Source organism: Bufo gargarizans, chromosome 2 (genome assembly GCF_014858855.1).
Source record: "Bufo gargarizans isolate SCDJY-AF-19 chromosome 2, ASM1485885v1, whole genome shotgun sequence".
NCBI classification, from domain to species: domain Eukaryota; kingdom Metazoa; phylum Chordata; class Amphibia; order Anura; family Bufonidae; genus Bufo; species Bufo gargarizans.
The window spans coordinates 53,068,010-53,086,768 of NC_058081.1; the positions used below are offsets into that span (position 1 = coordinate 53,068,010).

Below are 18,759 nucleotides of genomic sequence, written 5' to 3' on the forward strand. Positions count from 1 at the left end.
CATGATTGTTACGTCCCTGGATTTTTATTTAGTTCTTCCTCTATGTATTTTGCAGTAATGGATATCTCTGATGTGGTCCACGGAAAAGTAGATGACGAGGAGAAGCAACATTTTATCCCCTTTCATCCGTAAGTCCCCCTTGCCTACAAACCCGTCAACTATTATCATTATATGAAGAAGGCTGTTTATATGGAAATGTAATTCACCCACAGAATGGCTAAGGAAAATTACATCAGCCAGCGGCAGCTCATCATGTCTCCTCTGAGCAATTCCCGGGTATTGGCAGAGAATGAACCCCTGACCACCATCTACAACAAGGTGATCGCAGCCAAGGAAATCAACCACAAGGGGCAGGGTATGGACTCTTATCTTACAGGCTGTTATCAAGCACTTGAAATAAAATCTTCTCTGGGAGACCACATCTTTGAGGAGACTACCTCTTTATTTAGAGCAGATTTTCAGTTCCATAATATCCGATCTTTTTTGGCCATCTTGGTTGCGCTATAAAACCATTTTTTCAACAGATTTTGTTAGGTTTTCTCAAAAAGGGTTTCACTTTATGCAAACACCAGATGGAGGGGAAACACAAACGTGTCACAAAAATGTAGAAAAATCATGCTGAAAAAATAAATTCATGGATTCTGTGCTGAAATTTGTAGATGGATTTTCAAAATCCGTCGTGTGAACATACCATAACTCAGAAACAGCATAGCTTGTTCTTAAGAAACATAAAGAAATTTCGATTGACATGTCCTTCTTCTCTTGGACTTCTTAGGTCTCTGGATTTCCCTTAAGCTTCTTCCTGGAGACTTGAATCAAGTGCAGAAGGAATATTCTCATCTGGTGGACAGATCTACTGCTGTTGCTCGGAAGATGGGTTTCCCAGAAATCATCCTGCCTGGTATATATTGGTGATATTTGCTTAAGCAGATTACTTTATTATAATGCCAGCCGATAGACATGATACATTTCTCCAATTTGATCTTCTAGGAGATGTACGAAATGACATTTATATCACTCTGATCCAAGGGGAGTTTGATAAGGGCAAAAAGAAAACTCCAAAAAATGTGGAAGTTACAATGTCTGTCCATGACCTGGAGGGTAATTTACTGGAGGTACAGTTTGGACCCTGCAAAACCTTGATTTTTTTTTTCCTTGTGCAGTGATGTTACCCTCCAGGATTATTTTTTATATTTTTTTTAGAAGGCCATAATTCCTGGAGCTGGACAGGAAGGACTTCCAGAGTACAAATCTGTGGTGTATTATCAAGTCAAGCAGCCAAGCTGGTATGAGACGGTCAAGGTTAGTCATCTATTCTATGTGAATTTCTTAAAGAGGACCTCTTGAGAGTCCTAAGATGACACTTGTGTTCTCCAGGAAATATTAAAGTTAGACCATCTTATTTTCTTTGAACTCTGTTACTCCCCCTGGAATTGTATAGATAAATTGACTATTGAGAGTTGAGATACGACCCCATGGCACATGGAACAGGCTGCACAGGCCCTAATTAAAGTTCTTTTTACTCGGTCTGTTGTTTATGGCCGCGCTGCCCCTGCAATACTGCACGGCCATTACCATTGCAGACTGGCTAAAACAGTGCGGTCTCATTAGTTTAATTAAGGCCCAGTGTGGCATGGCCACATGGTTCTTGATTGCAGCAAGGCCGTGGTCGTACCATTCCCGTTGTCAGGAGGATGTGTCCCTACATAGTCTGACACTGACCGCAATCTTCTCAGCTCCTCCTGCTCTATAACATGCTTCCTGCGTTGTCATGGTGACAGGTTCACGGATAACATTTATATGAAGGATACATACATTTCAGTGAAGGGTCTGATTTGTCTCACTCCGACCCTACTAGAAAAATAGATATTTGGTCACTGATTCCAAATTTACACTGTAGAGTGCGGTGCTCACTCAGTTTTGGTATGTTTCCCTGGATCTGTGGTCAAACCAAGCCAAACTTAATTAAGACCTCAGACCAGACCCCGGAGCAGACATCTAAAATGAATTCAGACCCCAGACCAGACTCCTAAACTTAAAGGGGTTGTCTCATCTGAGACATTGAAGCCATATTGCTAGGATATGCCAGCAATGTCAGATGCGCAGCTGCCCTCCACTCATTACTATGGGAGTTCTGAAAGAAGTCACGTGCGCTTGCTCAATTATTATTATTATTTTTTTGGAACTCCCATAGAAATTAAAAGAGAGCATGCAACACATGCATGGTGCACACTCCCTCACTTTCAGGAGCCCAGTTTTGGGGGTAGGAGGTGGGACCTGCAACTATCTGACTTTGATGGCATATCCTAGCAATGTGCCACCAATGTCTGAGATAACACAATCCCTTTTATGACTTCAAACCAGACCCCAAACTTAATTAAGACTTCAGACCAGACTCCTAAACTCATTCAGACCCTGAAGCAAAAGCTTAAAATGAATTATGTCCCAAACCAAACCCTTAAAATTAATTTAGACCCCAGACCAAACCCCAAAATGAATTCAGTACCCCTAGATCAGACAAAAAAAGAAAAATATATACAGGTGCCACACAGACAATTTCCTGACTGTAATCAACATCAGGTCCTGGTGGGCCAGGTCCCAGCCGCAGCTCTAGTCCTGACTGCAGACCTGCCATCATAGATGCATTAAAGAAGACCTCCTATGATGGCAGGTGTGGGTGGTTTGGACAGCTGGTGTCCATGGTCTGAATTCGGACTGTAGTCAGCCAGTTGAGCACCACTGCTGTGAAGGTATAGAATGGATAAAAAGCTTGTGCCTGAACAGGGAAGACGGTAGATTGTGTTTTACTGTACTGCCATTGACTGCCAGAAATCTCTGAGAGAGAGGAGGACCCATTGGATGACGAAAAACACAACCCTGTGAATGATACTAGTACTGGTAGTCTAGATTCTCTACCAGAATTGTACACCACCTTCATTTCTGCCTAGAGGTCCACTTTTGCCTACCCTTCTACTCAACCAAGGGCTTTCCTCCTACACGGTTAAAGCAGTCCATTCACTGGTCTAGCAGCCCTCTCTTGACAGTGATATTCATGTCCTCTTTTCCAGCACGTCCCGGGAGTGGCAGCTGTAGTTATGTAAGCCACGTGAAGCAGCGCCAGCAGCGAGGATGCCAGCAGATTCTTGTCCTTCTAGACAGCTGGCAGAGAATTTAACTGCAGAACCAAGGATACTGTAGGAAGTTAATTAGACACTTTAGACAGCACTCCCTATTCTTAAATATGTATGCACCCAATATGTGTATTACTACTTTAACCTCTTAGGAGTCAAACAAGATTGTAAAATGTGGAAAAAAAAATAAAAATTGGGGAAATATTTGTATGCTGACCGTATTTGCAGGCTTTCTGTCAGGGATGAGCAGTCTAGACAGCTTTTATGATGCACTGAAAACTTGTAAGCAATGGAGCCCATTGGCACCATAAAAAGAAAAATATTAGCGCCCTCTAATATCTCTGTTTACATGCCGTGCCAACGTGGGGCCAACTAGTAAAGATTATCATGTATTCAGTAGCAGAACCTTTGGGTTAAAAGTTTATACTGACATTTTTTTCGAGTTCAATTTTTATCTTGGGCCGTTCCTTACTTGATGCTCATCCATTCTGTCTGTGCAGGTCTCCATCCCCATTGAAGAGGTCAGTCACTGCCATCTCCGCTTCAATTTCCGGCACCGCTCCTCTCAGGAATGTAAGTCTAGTATATTTTTGGAAGTTTAGAACATTTCTTGTATCAGAAGCTGCAGTCCTGAAGATGCAATGATTGACATTAATTATAAATTTGCACCCATATACGTAGCTTGAAGCTGTTGAGTAGCTTAACGAGTTCCTTGCGTTTCTCAGAAGCATTGTGCATAGACTGTAATGCTTCTAGATAGGGCTAAGAGGACCCGAAACCATTGTTGTGTCTTTGAATTTGCCCCAGAGGCTCAGCAGTATTTGCTTTCTTTGCCTTCTGCCAGCTCGGGACAAGTCAGAGAAGGTGTTTGGAATGGCTTTCGTCAGGCTGATGAACCACAATGGGACAACACTGAAGGATGGATTTCATGACCTGATAATTTATAAGGTAAGAATAGTATCTCCCTTAACCCTCACAAGGTAGTGTGTTTATTTTCTGGTCAAATTCCCAGCTTTCAGTCCATAGAATAGTCACAGATTGATGGTAATAGTGCTGAAAAAACAATAGCATAGTCCGGAATGGACTGTGAGAGATGTTCAGGATGTGACAAGCAAGGAGACGGGAGATAGGAGTGGTTAGGGATGAAACCAATAGTCAAAGCCAGGAGAAGAACAACAGGTACCAGGTTAATTATCGAAAGGGCAAGGTTACAGTGATATCCAGGCAGAAGACCAAGGTCAGGGTCAAAACAGAAGTCAAGATCAGAGTCGCAAAGCACAGGAAGAGGAGCCAAGCGGTAAATACCTTATTCTGCAGGCAAAAGGGTGCCCAATAAATAGGCCACCAGGGTTTCACATCATCTTAAGATGTCAGTTGCCTTAGTAATCCGAGTTCATGCAGACAGAGGAGGCGATCATGCTGGTCCAGCAGTGTTGCAGAAGACGCGAACCATTGCTGGAACAGAAAAGGCAACCACATGTGGCCTTAGGAGCTGAGGCCACGCAGAGGCAGGAGCCAGGTGAGGCATGCCACATGAATTATCTTGCTCCTGCAGAATGACTCGTAGAGATTACAGAGTCAAGACAAGTCATTAATACTTATAAATAAAAGCGTATGTGGCTCCTGGTCCAGGGATTATCACCTCTGCTTCCTATTAACTGGGTACTACTGCCCCCTGTACTTCAATTGTTGGTAGGTCATCTTATTGAATGCCTTGTCTGATGGGGCTGTCTGGCTTTTTCTATAAGAGTGCATACGTAGATGAAAGGAACATGTAGGTGCATCTAGTCTGCCCATGTAATGTAATTTTTATTTGCTTCTGGCGACTTAAAAGGGTCCTCTCGCTTCAGTAAGTGGCATTTATCATGTAGCTAAAGTTAATACAAGGCACTTACTAATGTATTGTTATTATCCATATTGCCTCCTTTGCTGGCTGGATTCATTTTTCTATCACTTTATACACTGTTCATTTCCATGGTTACAGACCACCCTGCATTCCATCAGTGGTGGTCGTGCTTGCACACTATAGGAAAAATCATCAGCCTCTCTGGTGTCCGGGACCATGGGGAGCGCACATAGGGTAGTGTTTTTTCCTACAGTGTGCAAGCACGACCACCACTGATGGATTGCAGGGTGGTCTGTAACCATGGAAACGAGCAGTGTATAAAATGATAGAAAAATGAATCCAGCCATCAAAGGAAGCAATATGGATAATAACAATACATTAGTAAGTGGCTTGTATTAACTTTTTCTACATAATAAATGCCACTAACTCAAGTGAGAAAACCCCTTTAAGTAAAAAATTCCAATATTTTTCCAGTTTTTATTAACAACCCAGATTTTTGTTGAGCAAAGTGGATTTAATGCAAAACATGTTGTAAATCTACAATCTATAGGGTGATAGCAAGAAGTCGGATGATGCCAAGATGTATTTGTTGCTCCCTGCTACTAAGGAAGAGGAAGAAGAAGTCCGTTCTCCCAGAGGACATGCACCTAGTCTAACACCTACTAAGGACAGCTTCCAAATCAGCACCTTGATCTGCTCCACCAAGCTGACACAGAATGGTGAGGGCGACACTGTGGTACTGGATTGGCCTTTGTGTCTGTGTGTTAGGGATTTTATGTATGTTGGGGGAGATCTGGCTGACCATTTTTATGTATTTGCCACCAGTCGATTTACTTGGTCTCCTCAACTGGCGCTCTAACCCTAGACCTATATCCCAAGCACTCCGCAAGCTCATGGAAGTAGATGGAAGTGAAATCATGAAGGTAAGTCTTAAGAAGATGCCTGGTTTCTCCCATGCAAATTATCCTAGATGGTCGGTCGAAATAGGCAGGTTCAAACGACGGTCGTCTAATGTTTATGGCCACCTTTACCTTAAGCTGCCCACACGACAAAATGTAAAGGGGGTTGTCCACCTTTCAGTGGTGAGCCCTGGTGCCTTGCAACGCTGATGTCCTATGACTTCTGCAAGGAGTTTGTATGTTCTTCCCATGTTTGCGTGCGTTGGACAACTGCAAGTCCGGCTTCTCTAACCCCCAGCAGTCAGAATGCTAAGCCATGCAAATGCTAGAGTATATTCTGGTATTGATTGGGGGAGGGGTTCCTTGTTATGTAACTTCCATCATCGGAGGCCACCAGCACATCAAGACAAACTGGTTTGTTTAAAAAGACCCAAGGCTGTCCCATTTTCTTTTCCTGTATTATGCTCAAAATGGCAATTCAAGAACAACTGGTCCCACAAATAAAAACAAAACCCCTTCCACCACAGCACAAAAAGATTTAAAAACGACATGTCCGTAAAGAGGTTCTCCAGAATTGAACAGTTCATGATCTATCCCTAGTATGGGTCATCAATATCAAAACGGTGGAGGTCCAACACCCTTAACTGCCAACTACCAGCTGTTTGGGTGGAGTTCTGGTGCCAGAAATACAGAGCTCCTTCCACTATATGGTGGACGGAGCCAATGAATGCACTGCTTCTCCTATTTACTTCATTGGGATCAGTGCTGCAGTAACCAGCTCCATTCTGGAACCAGACTTACTCCTGAACAGCTGAGGTGGGTGAGGGGTGTTGGACCTCCACAATCTGATATTGAAGACCTGTTCTTAGGATAGGTTGTCAGTTGTTAAATCCTGGAGAATCCCTTCAAAGAGGTTGGCTCATCTGAGACATTGGTGGCATATGACCGGACTTATCTCAAGAACAGGGCTCCCAAATTGAACGAGAGCGCACCGTGCTCATGTTCACTTAGGTGGCCTCATTCTAGAGTAAGATGGGACCTGCACCTATTTGACATTGGTGGCACATACTAGAGATATGCCACCAATGTCTCAGATGAGACAACCACTTTAAGGACAAATTTGTCTATACCTTAGGCCTCATGCACACGACTGTATTTTTGGTCCATATCCAATCCGCATTTTTTGTGAACCATACACGGGCCCATTTGTTTCTATGAGTTTGCAAAATAAAAACCAACAGCACATGGGTGTCATCCGGGTGCTTTCCACATCCGTGCAGAAATTGTAGAACCAAATTATGGAACCTGTCCTATTCTTGTCCGTTTTGTGGACAAAAGTAGGCATTTGTTTTTTTACTGTGCATCCTGCAGACATTGCGGGATGCACACGGACAGTATCCGTATTTTGTAGATCGGCAATTTGCTGACCACAGAACAGATACGGTTGTGTGCAGGAGCCCTTCTAGTTACACAGCAACAGATAACATGCACATATCTGGTAACGTGCTGTAACAGTATTTGGGGTGAATCATAGGCGTGCGCACAGGGTGTGCCTGGGCACATCCTAATCAAGCCTGCTGGCCAGCGAATACTTATGAAGCGCTTCCATTTTCGAAGCGCTCATTAGTACCAGAGGACCAGGAAGCAGTGAACGCTATGTACTTACCGCTTCCTGGTCCTCATCTGTTGGCTGTGCAGGGCTGCGCACAGCGCGAGGCGCTTTGTGACGTCACACTGTGCGCGCCAGTTCAGAGCACAGCCGACTGCAGGAGGAAGAGCATCGCGGGCGACTCCACCTGAGAAGACGGGCGTTATCCTCTGCAACCTGGTTGAGCCAGACTAGGGGATTGTGGTCGGTGATGAGGGTGAATGCACGGCCATAGAGATAAGGTGTCAGTCTTTTCAGTGCCCAGACGAGAGCTAGGCACTCTTTTTCGATAGCTGCATAACTGACCTCTCTGGGCAATAGTTTCCGGCTCAGATAGGCTACTGGGTGCTCCCCTCCGTCCTCTCCGACCTGGCTTATCACTGCCCCCAGTCCAAACATGGAAGCATCTGTGTGAATGATAAAACGTTTATTAGGATCAGGGGCGGCGAGAACAGGTGCATTTACAAGAGCTTACTTCAGAGTTTGGAAAGCTGTCTCACACTCCAGGGACCACAGGACCTGTCGGGGCGAGTTTTTATTTGTCAGGTCTGACAAGGGTTTAGCCAGGGCGCTATAGTCAGGGACAAAGTGTCTATAGCAGGCATCCTCCAGCTGTTGTAAAACTACAACTCCCACAATGCCCTGCTGTAGGCTGTCCGGGCATGCTGGGAGTTGTAGTTTGAGGATGCCTGGTCTATAGTAACCAGCTGTCCCTAAAAAAGCCATAACTTGTGTCTTGGTACGGGGAGTGGGCCAATTGGCAACAGCCTCAATTATAGCCGGCTCCGGTCGTTGTCTTCTACATCCTACCCTGTGTCCTGGATATTGAACTTCCGCCATACCAATGTGACACTTCTGGGGCTTCAAAGTCAAACCAGCTGCTCTGATCCTGTCCAATACAGTTCCTATGTGGACTAAGTGGGCTTCCCATGAATAAAAGGGCTATGTCGTCCATGTAGGCACACGCAAAGTCCTGGAGCCCATCTAGGAGACCATCTACCATTCTTTGGAATGTAGCTGGGGCAGTCTTCATCCCGAACGGCATGACCCTAAATTGATACAGGCTGAACGGGGTGACTAAGGCGGATTTCGGAACAGCATCCTTGGCCAGGGGAATTTGCCAGTAGCCCTTGCATAAGTTGATAGTAGTCAGATACTTCCCCCTAGCGATGCGGTCCAAAAGTTCGTCTACCCGGGGCATTGGGTAGGCATCTGTAACCGTCTTATCATTTAGTCTACGGTAATCTACACAGAAGCGGGTCGTACTGTCCCGCTTTGGCACTAGTACCACCGGTGAGGCCCAAGGACTTTCCGAATGCTTAATGACTCCCAAACGGAGCATCTCCTTAATTTCCTTACGCATTCCTTTCCGGACCGCCTCGGGGATGTGGTAGGGGGGTTTGCCTCAATGGAGCCTGGCCTGGGGTCTCTACCCTGTGGGTCACTAGTCTAGTGTATCCGGGCTCCTGAGAGAACGTGGCCTGTTTTGGCTTTCAGAAGGGTGATCGCCTTTGTCCGCTCCAGTGGTCCCAGCCATTCCCCCAAGTGTACCAACTCTATGGCCCTTTTTCTCTGGTCACTCCCTCACTCCCTAGCAGATCAGGTAATGGTAAGTTATCCGTATCCTCAGATGCTGGGGCACATATACGGCCGCCACTTCTTTCTTTGTGCTCCTTGACCATGTTGATGTGAAATGTGTGCTTCACATCCACGTTCTCACAGCTGGCGACATTGTACGTAGTGTCACATATCTTCGCAATAATTTGGTATGGTCCCTGCCAGGCAGCCTGTAGTTTGTCATGCTGGACTGGTTTAAGTACCATAACCTACTGTCCCAGTTGAAAACTATGGTGTCGGGCCTTCCGGTCATACCATACCCGCTGGCGCCGCTGGGCCGCCTGAAAGTTCTCATGTACCGTCTGCGTCAATGCCTTTATTGGGTCCCTCAAATCCAGCATATACGGTACCACTGGGGTCCCTGTCGATTCTGTGGCCCCCTCCCAATGCTCCTTAATTAGGTCTAAGAGTCCCCTCACTTGCCGTATAGCAGCTCGAAGGGCGAGAATCCCATGGTTCCTGAACTTCCCGGTCCGCATTTCCGTTCCCCCCAAAAAATAGAACTCGTCCTATTCTTGTCCGCAATTGTGGACAAGAATAGGCATATTCTATTAGTGCCGGCGATGTGCGGTCCGCAAAATGCGGAACGCACATTGCCATGTCGGTGTTTTACGGATCCGTGGATCCGCAAAACACGGTACAGACGTGTGAATGGACCCTAACTGATGGAAAAAACGGACCAAATAACTGAAGTCTGAACACAGATGTATGTACCTAAAATGAAAATAAAGAACAATAAGTCCAGCCAACTAAGGAGGCTTCATACAAGTTGGTTGTCCTAAAAGGAAAAATAAATATGACTGGAAGAATGCCAAGAGGCAAAAACAAAATGCTTTTGGAGGCCAAAAATGATCTTCAAGGGATTGAATGGATAATAGAGACGTGCTATTTGTGTATATAGTACTAGGAGGACTTGTCTTTGGTGGAGATAATTCTCAATGTGGCTCTTGTCATGTCTGACTCCTCTGCTTCCTGTCACTTAGTTCCTGCAGGACACACTGGACGCTCTGTTCAACATAATGATGGAGGGACAAGACAAGGAGAGCTGTGACGTGCTGGTGTTTGATGCTCTGGTGAGATGGAACAGATGACCATGTATCTTCTGGTTCCCATGTATCTTGTTTCCTGGACCCTTAGTCCTCCCCTTATTCTTTGGTGTCCTTCTTTTCATCCTGTCCTCGTATTTTCTTCTTCTCATTCACTCCTTTTGTCTTGTTCTTTCAGGTTTTTATTATTTCTCTGATCGCAGATATTAAGTTTCAGCACTTTAACCCGGTCCTGGAGACCTATATCACCAAGCACTTCAGTACGACTCTGGCCTTTGAGTAAGTAGGAGATCTGATGAGGCATGTGTGCCTCTGGCTGCTGCTGCCATCATGGTTACCTGGTCTTTCCTGGACGTTTCTAGAACCATCAAAATGGTTGCTTTTCTGTTCCTTCATAGAAGCAAGCAAACCAAAAGAATGATGCCCCCAGTGTTGGGGTTCATTGGGCTCTGTCACAGTTTCTCTGATTTTGACAAGGAGACAAGCTCATCATGCTGCAAATATGAAGGAATATCTGACAGAAATGTGAACATGACTTAAAACAGCAAATTTGACCATGTAAGGTGACAGGACGAGAAGGAGGAAGACAAACTTTGGTTTCTTATTTGCAGAAGGTGACAGTCAGGGCAGGGGGTGGTTATGAACCAACATGTGACATCCACTTCTCTGAGGGACATTTTGTGCCAGAGTGGTTGTCACCTATTCTCTCTGTACACCAGGGGACTTTACATCATAATGCTGAATTGCATTCTGGTCCAGAACTGGGATTGTTGTTAATCTATGTATGTGGCCGCACACATCCATAATGTTCATAAAATCAATGTCAGTGGAACATTTCTATTGATGTCTGTAAATAATATCTGCATCCGAACCTGACAATTATACAGAGATGAGCGGCGCTACCTTGGCACTGCTTGTCTCTTCCTGCAGAGTCATCCTGTCACAGGTCACTTGTTGGAATTTGCTTCTCCTACGTCTAACACTAATTGACTGACATGTAGAGATCATTTTTACAAAAGAGGTTCTCCAGCAGCAGCTGCAGTGTGCATTATACAGGTCTGTGTCCCAGCTGCTGCAGAACATCCTTTTATATATATCTCTGCTGCTCCAGAAGCACACCTCAGCTTCCGCAGAACATCATAATACACACCTCAACTGCTGCAGAACATCATAACACACACCTCAGCTGCTGCAGAACCTCATAATACACACCTCAGCTGCTGCAGAACCTCATAATACACACCTCAGCTGCTGCAGAACCTCATAATACACACCTCAGCTGCTGCAGAACCTCATAATACACACCTCAGCTGCTGCAGAACATCATAATACACACCTCAGCTGCTGCAGAACATCATAATACACACCTCAGCTACTGCAGAACATAACATATCAGCTGCTGCAGAATCTCATAATACACACCTCAACTGCTGCAGAACCTCTTAATACACACATCAACTGCTGCAGAACCTCCTAATACACACATCAACTGCTGCAGAACCTCCTAATACACACCTCAACTGCTGCAGAACCTCATAATACACACCTCAACTGCTGCAGAACATCATAATACACATCTCAGCTGCTGCCGAACATCATAATACACACCTCAGCTGCTGCCGAACATCATAATGCACACCTCAGCTGCTGCAGAACCTCATAATACACACCTCAGCTGCTGCAGAACCTCATAATTCACACCTCAGCTGCTGCAGAACCTCATATCACACACCTCAGCTGCTGCAGAACCTCATAATACACACCTCAGCTGCTGCAGAACATCATAATACACACCTCAGCTGCTGCAGAACCTCATAATACACTCCTCAGCTGCTGCAGAACATCATAATACACACCTCAGCTGCTGCAGAACCTCATAATTCACACCTCAGCTGCTGCAGAACCTCATATCACACACCTCAGCTGCTGCAGAACCTCATAATACACACCTCAGCTGCTGCAGAACATCATAATACACACCTCAGCTGCTGCAGAACCTCATAATACACTCCTCAGCTGCTGCAGAACATCATAATACACACCTCAGCTGCTGCAGAACCTCACAATACACACCTCAGCTGCTGCAGAACATTTTTTTAAAGAAAACATTTTATATCAGTCAGTAGTTGACAGGGTATCTCCTTCTCCTTCTTTATAAAGAGGTTCTGCAGCAGTTAGGTGTGTATGATAAAGAATAATGTACCTTTTTCTATAAATTATAATGAATCGTTGGAGTCTTTGAGTTTTGTGATTTGTATCATGATGTTACTGGTCCTGTAACTCCTCGTGACTATTAGTATTCTTATAATCTACAGTGGGGGGGGGATTTTTTTTTTTTAAAAGGTAAGCTTTAAGTAAAAATCTGCTCTCCTGCCTCTCTATATGGACAGGATGCACAGATCATAATTGACTTCCATTATGTCATGCTTCTGTGCAGTCATGCATTTGGGTATTTTTTTTTTAACATGTCTGTAGGAAGCTGATCAAGGTGCTGACCTGGTACGTGAGGAGCGCTGACGACCCAAGTTGCAGGGAGATGCTCTTCTCATCCCTAAAAGCCATCAAGTACTTGTTTTGGTTTATTGTCCAGTCCAGAGACCTGTACCTAAGGTGGGTGCCGTCATTACTTTACAACATTGGGGGGACTTTATCACGCCCTGCACTTCTGAATTCTTACTTCAAAAAAATCACAAAATAGAGCTTTGCATTTTTTTTCTTTTGTCTTATTTGCGCATTTGCAACATTTTACTCCACTCACTTCAGTTTTCAAAAATGAATGGGGAAGTGAAGGCGATTAACTTGTCGAGCGGATTTAAGGCAGTTTTACAGCTGCAACTTTTTAAAAAATCCCAAAAACTGTTGCCATCTCAACTCCAGTAAAGGGGTGACGTAGAAAGTGGATCAGCATCTCAGGACACATAATTAAGCAGCAAATTTATGAAACATTGTGCAACTTTTTATATATTTGACATGAATTATGGAAAGGCAGACTCCTGCAAAACTGACTTTAAAAATCCCTCCCCTGTGATAAATCTCGCCCATTGGGTAACGTGTGGCTGCCTACAACTTTCCCTTGTCATTTCAAGCACTGGAGGTGGGCTCCTGGTGATCAGCTGATTGGAGGGGCAGCTTGTTATACAAAAGGGGGTGTTCAGTTGGACAAAATATTTACACTCATTGCATATATGCAATAAATGCCAAACAAAAATGGGAGGTTTCCTGTATTGCCATCCTGTGTATTGAAGAGAGTACAGTTTTTCATGACCATCGGCCATCTGTGTATTAAAATAAAATATTTTTCACACTATAGGACGCACCAAGATTTTAGACATTTTTATGTTCTACTACTTTTGCACAATATAAGCAGCTGTGGGAGGACATGATTTTTGTGGGATGAGTCGACATTTTCATTACCACCATTTAGAGATAAATTCGATATTTTTATTCTTGGAATCAAATGAAACTTTCTATGTGTGAATGTAACGATGATATGTGTGCGTGACTACAGTGTTAGAATAAAGTTCAAAAATACTTTGTTTAGAATAAAGTTCAAAAATACTTTGTGGCACTCCGCTTTCTAGTGCTAGCAGTCGGGTTCCAACGCCATTCACAATAGAGAAAATACTCCAGCAATGTAGTTTAAAGACTGTTAGTATTTATTGGAGTTGCGGCTGTACAAATCATGTGACGTTTCGGCCTAATTTGGCCTTCATCAAACTGGTGTCGCTAAGAGTAAAGGGTCAGGGAAGCGTGCGCTCTCTGGCTCTGTGCCTCAGCACTGTAGGAAATGCGCATTTCCTAAAGTGCTGAGGCACAGATCCAGAGAGCGCACGCTTCCCTAACCCTTTACTCTTAGCAGCACCAGTTTGATGAAGGCCAAATTAGGCTGAAACGTCACATGATATAAATATTAACAGTCTTGAAACTACATTGCTGGAGTATTTTCTCTAGTGTTAGAATGAAGGGATAGGTTTATTGGGGAAAGCTGTACAATTGAAAGGAGGCTTTAGTACCCTGTTGGACCACCTATAGGCTGGATACCAGATGAAATACGGCCTCTAGCCTGGATGCAAGATGAGATACGCCTCTAGCCTGGATACAAGATGAGATACGGCCTCTAGCCTGGATACAAGAGGACATATGGCCTCTAGCCTGGATACAAGAGGACATATGGCCTCTAGCCTGGATACAAGATGACATATGGCCTCTAGCCTGGAGACAAGAGGACATATGGCCTCTAGCCTGGAGACAAGATGAGATATGGCCTCTAGCCTGGAGACAAGATGACATATGGCCTCTAGCCTGGAGACAAGAGGACATATGGCCTCTAGCCTGGAGACAAGAGGACATATGGCCTCTAGCCTGGAGACAAGATGAGATATGGCCTCTAGCCTGGAGACAAGATGAGATAAGGCCTCTAGCCTGGAGACAAGATGAGATACAGCCTCCAGCCTGGATACAAGATGAGATACGGCCTCTAGCCTGGATACAAGGTGAGATATGGCCTCTAGCCTAGACACAAGATGAGATATGGCCTCTAGCCTGGATAAAAGGTGAGATATGCCCTCTAGCCTGGATACAAGATGAGATATGGCCTCTAGCCTTTATTGAAGTTGAGATACGGCCTCTAGCCTGGATTCAAGTTGAGATACAGCCTCCAGCCTGGATACAAGATGAGATATGGTTGGGCATGGAGGCATACAGGTCCTGTAGGGTATCCTGCGGCACATTTGCCCACAGATGTTACAGCTGGGCCTGTAGATCCTGCACACTGGTAGATTTCTGAAGCTTGTGTCTCAGCTGGTTCCATAAATGCTGGATTAGGGATAAATCTGGTGACCGGGCAGCCAAGGAAGTGTTGCAATCTGGAGGAGACTTTCCTGGGAAGCCCTTGCTGTGTGTGGGCGAGCATTACCCTGCTGAAAAATGCCAGCTGGAAGTCCTGTCATGAGAGGAACACATGTGGCCGCGGGATGTCCTGCACATATCATTGACCTGTTAGTGTCCCTCATATCACTAATAGGGACTGCTCGTGCAGATCAAAGGATCCTCTCTACTAGTGCTCTCTCTGGGCTGTCTGAGGCCTGTTCACCATGTGTATGTGCCCTCATGTAACCACTGCACCCAACACCTCCTAACAGCTAGATCATAACGGACTAGATGACGGGTAGTTTTTTTTAAACTGCTTTCCTGCTTCTCTCAATGATGCACCCCCTCAATGTCTGTCAACTTAGTAAAATGTCTTCGAGGCATGTCTAGCAGTCAATGATCTCTACCCAAGAGGTACACTACCCAAAAGTAGCTTCTGAGAGCCTTTTTATAAAGCAGCAGGGGAAACACGTACACACCCTCTTGTGGCCAGAAGCAGCATCTAATCAGACCACACCTGTAATCATTTACATATCTGCCTGAGACATAACTGCATGCCAAGTTTTGCAGAAATATGACATTTCTATCTGGGGTTTTGTTTTTTGTCAATGAAACACTAAACAGTGCTCAAACAATACCACCATCCAGTACTCGGATAATAATACCATACAGCGCTCAAATAACAGCTCCATACAGAGTAATCTAATAAAAGCATTATACAGTTGGGATTAGAGGAGATTACAGGCCAGGTCATCTGTAACGCTTCCGTCACATAGGTTGAGTACTCCTAATGATATCCATGGTCCCCACTAGTTGGTCTTATTTTTGTGTAGTAACTTATAGAAACAACACTAAGATCCACTGAGTATAAGGTCACTACTTTCAGGTGAGAAGTAAATGTGGATCTCAATAAGAAAATGAATACTGTACTGTACATGACTCTATCTCTTGATTTGCTGACCTGTCAGGTTTTACGGTCAGGAAGAAGGAAGAGACCAGTTCAGTGACTCCATACGACAGCTGTTTCTGGCCTTTAATGAACTGATGGACCGGCCATTGCAGGAAGCCGTGAAGATTAAGGTGCGTGATGGGCCTAGGTAGGCCATTGATTCTGGATACAGCTGCACAGCACCTTGTGTTCTTCGGAAGTTCTGGATGAAGAATGTTTCCCATATATAAAGCGATTGATGTGTTTGTGTTGCAGGCGGCCGCATTGAAGTATCTTCCAGGAATTATAAATCATTTAAAAAATGTCTTTAATCCAGTAGAGCTGAGGTAAATGAACTGACGGAAAAGTGAGTAGAATATTCTGCCACAGTCATGTTGTCCAGAAGTCGTGATCTTCTTAATACCGGTTTTATCTTAAAAACACCTTTGAGTTCCATGTAGTTTAATTCACCAGAGCCATATCCATCGTATACCTAATTTAAACCTTCTGCTGCTCCTGAAAGGCACCTTCATGCAATTTCCCTTAAATTGTAAGTTTTTGTGCAAATTTTTGGGGCTAAAAGTGTACCATCTTTAACTTGCACTAGCTCCAGCTAGATTGTGGCTACAGCCATGATTTCAGTCTTGTTTTAAAGCCAAGAGGCTAGCCTCAGAGTCTTTAGTCAAAAGACTGTGAAAGATACTTCCTCAGTTACTGAAGTTCTTCTGTTCCAATATTAATAAGATCCTCTGGAGGAAAAGGGTTGAATTGGTTCTCCATTTCCATAAATTTTCCATGTAGTGTGTAATTTTGAATTTTCATACCCAAGATTTGAATGGCATGATGTATACTTACAAGTTTTGGGCTGGGTACCTATGGCTAGGCTGATCCTTAGGATGAAGGGTACAAGTTAACCCCTGTCCATATGGATACACTCTACCCTCTACTAGACTGTAGACTCGAGGTCTCCTTGTATTACTGTACATGGACAACCATTGATCTAAATGGCAGATACTACAAGAAAAATGAACTGTATGTCGGGAGCTTGACCTCCGACAATCAACCAATTGCCACGGCTGTATCACCATACAGGGTGATAGAAAATATTTTTGCCACAGAAAAGTACTTGACAAGAGTCATATGCTCCAAATCAAAACAATTTTGCAGTGGTGAATTCACCTTTAGACAAGTCTCTTGACCTTCTTATTATTTTACAGTGACCTCTTCGCCAAGTTCATGCAGAGTGTTCCTCCAGACCAGCTTGTCCATCAGACCCTGACCTGCATGTGCAAAGTGGTGGAGAGTGACCTCTTTCTGCAACCAGGTGAGTACCTCGTGGTAAAGATCTTGACCTATAATACAGTACATTTCATAATTTAATGTTAGAACTTATTTTTTGCAGAGTGCAGAGATGCCCTTCTACCTCATTTTATTGACCAGCTGAGTGGACAGTTGGACGACAATTGTAATAAACCAGATTATGAAGCCAGCGGACAGCTCCTCAGTAATACTTTGGAGGTTCTCCAGAACAAAGAAGCAGTGAGTGACATAGTAATATGGTACTAATAAAAGCATCAGTAGTTATACGATAAGTAAAGGGTTCAGTAGATAGCGTGGTCCAGGATAAAAAAAACATGGCTGACTTCCTCAAAAAGCAGTGCCATACCTGTCCATGTCTGGTACTGCAGATCAGCCCCATTGACGTTATTGTGCAATACCACACACTACCCGCGGACTGGTGTGGCGCTGGAAGAATGCATATGTTACAAAACATATAATACAAAATAAAATAAAAAAAAAGTTTCAAATATAAAGAAAGTGAAAAACACCCTGGCTACATCAATATAAACTGTTTCTATAGCTGTCATATAACCCAAGGCTACACATATAATGTATCAAAATGACCGACACAAAATAGGGAGGCCATTCTTAAAGTGTCAGTTTGCTAATTAAAAAACAACAAAACTATGAATAGGATAAAAACACATTTTACCCCTAATAAAACTAAAAACGTGTCACGGTAAAAACATACTTAACTTATTTTGGCAGCTCAAGAAATAAAAATTCAGACCATTAAACCAGCACATGCACTGAAAAGTGGATATTTAGGACCAAAAATCACTGATCATTAAGGGTGGCTCAGGGTCAGTCATAAATAAGAAAGAAGCTTTACTCCCCTCCACCACTCTCCCACATCTGCTGTGAGGCAAGACGAGCTGGATCAGGAAGTGCAGAGCCTCGGGGATCTGTGGAGGTGAGTAAAGCTTCTTTCTTATTTTCAACATGTTCTGGCCCATTTTTTTTAGGCCTCTCACCCAGATAAGCCAGTACTCTCTGCTATGCACTGATGAGGTGCAATCACCCCGAAACAGCGGTCTGGCTTGTTTAATATCCAAGTCATGTCTCAAGGCCTATTGAAAGGGTCAAACATTGACTTATAGGATAGCTGCCTTACATCTGGTGGCATCAGAGGCAGCGCTTGCTAAGAGCTCATTTGCATACCTTCTTCCCAGAGTGAATAAAAATAATAACTGTAGATAATAAATGTTATCTCACGTTTTACAGTGTGACTCTACTCAGCATATCCAGCTCATCATGGAGCGTCTGCTACGGAGAATAAATAGGACAGTTATTGGGATGAGTCGGCAGTCACCACATATAGTGAGTCTCCGAGGTGGGAGAATCCACCTTGCCTCTTGAATGTTGATATAATGGTGCTGAGCTGTAGAGGAGACGTCATGACATTGATGAGTTTTCATGGAAATATTTCTGATT

General features: G+C 44.1%; 1 protein-coding gene across 1 annotated transcript in view; it reads left to right on the top strand.

The window, feature by feature from the left end:
• Nucleotides 1-18,759, top strand: part of DOCK5 (dedicator of cytokinesis 5) — a gene marked incomplete at its 3' end in the record, with an annotated part of 90,936 nt that overhangs the window by 52,195 nt on the left and 19,982 nt on the right. The window contains exons 11-27 of the mRNA XM_044276961.1: nt 56-128; nt 213-355; nt 776-901; nt 991-1,115; nt 1,204-1,302; nt 3,632-3,704; nt 3,976-4,079; nt 5,528-5,696; nt 5,803-5,900; nt 10,125-10,214; nt 10,366-10,466; nt 12,663-12,797; nt 16,025-16,136; nt 16,261-16,331; nt 17,202-17,308; nt 17,387-17,523; nt 18,550-18,645. Coding sequence (XP_044132896.1) covers nt 56-128; nt 213-355; nt 776-901; nt 991-1,115; nt 1,204-1,302; nt 3,632-3,704; nt 3,976-4,079; nt 5,528-5,696; nt 5,803-5,900; nt 10,125-10,214; nt 10,366-10,466; nt 12,663-12,797; nt 16,025-16,136; nt 16,261-16,331; nt 17,202-17,308; nt 17,387-17,523; nt 18,550-18,645 — 1,859 coding nt within the window. The remainder of the gene's footprint in view (nt 1-55; nt 129-212; nt 356-775; nt 902-990; nt 1,116-1,203; nt 1,303-3,631; nt 3,705-3,975; nt 4,080-5,527; nt 5,697-5,802; nt 5,901-10,124; nt 10,215-10,365; nt 10,467-12,662; nt 12,798-16,024; nt 16,137-16,260; nt 16,332-17,201; nt 17,309-17,386; nt 17,524-18,549; nt 18,646-18,759) is intronic.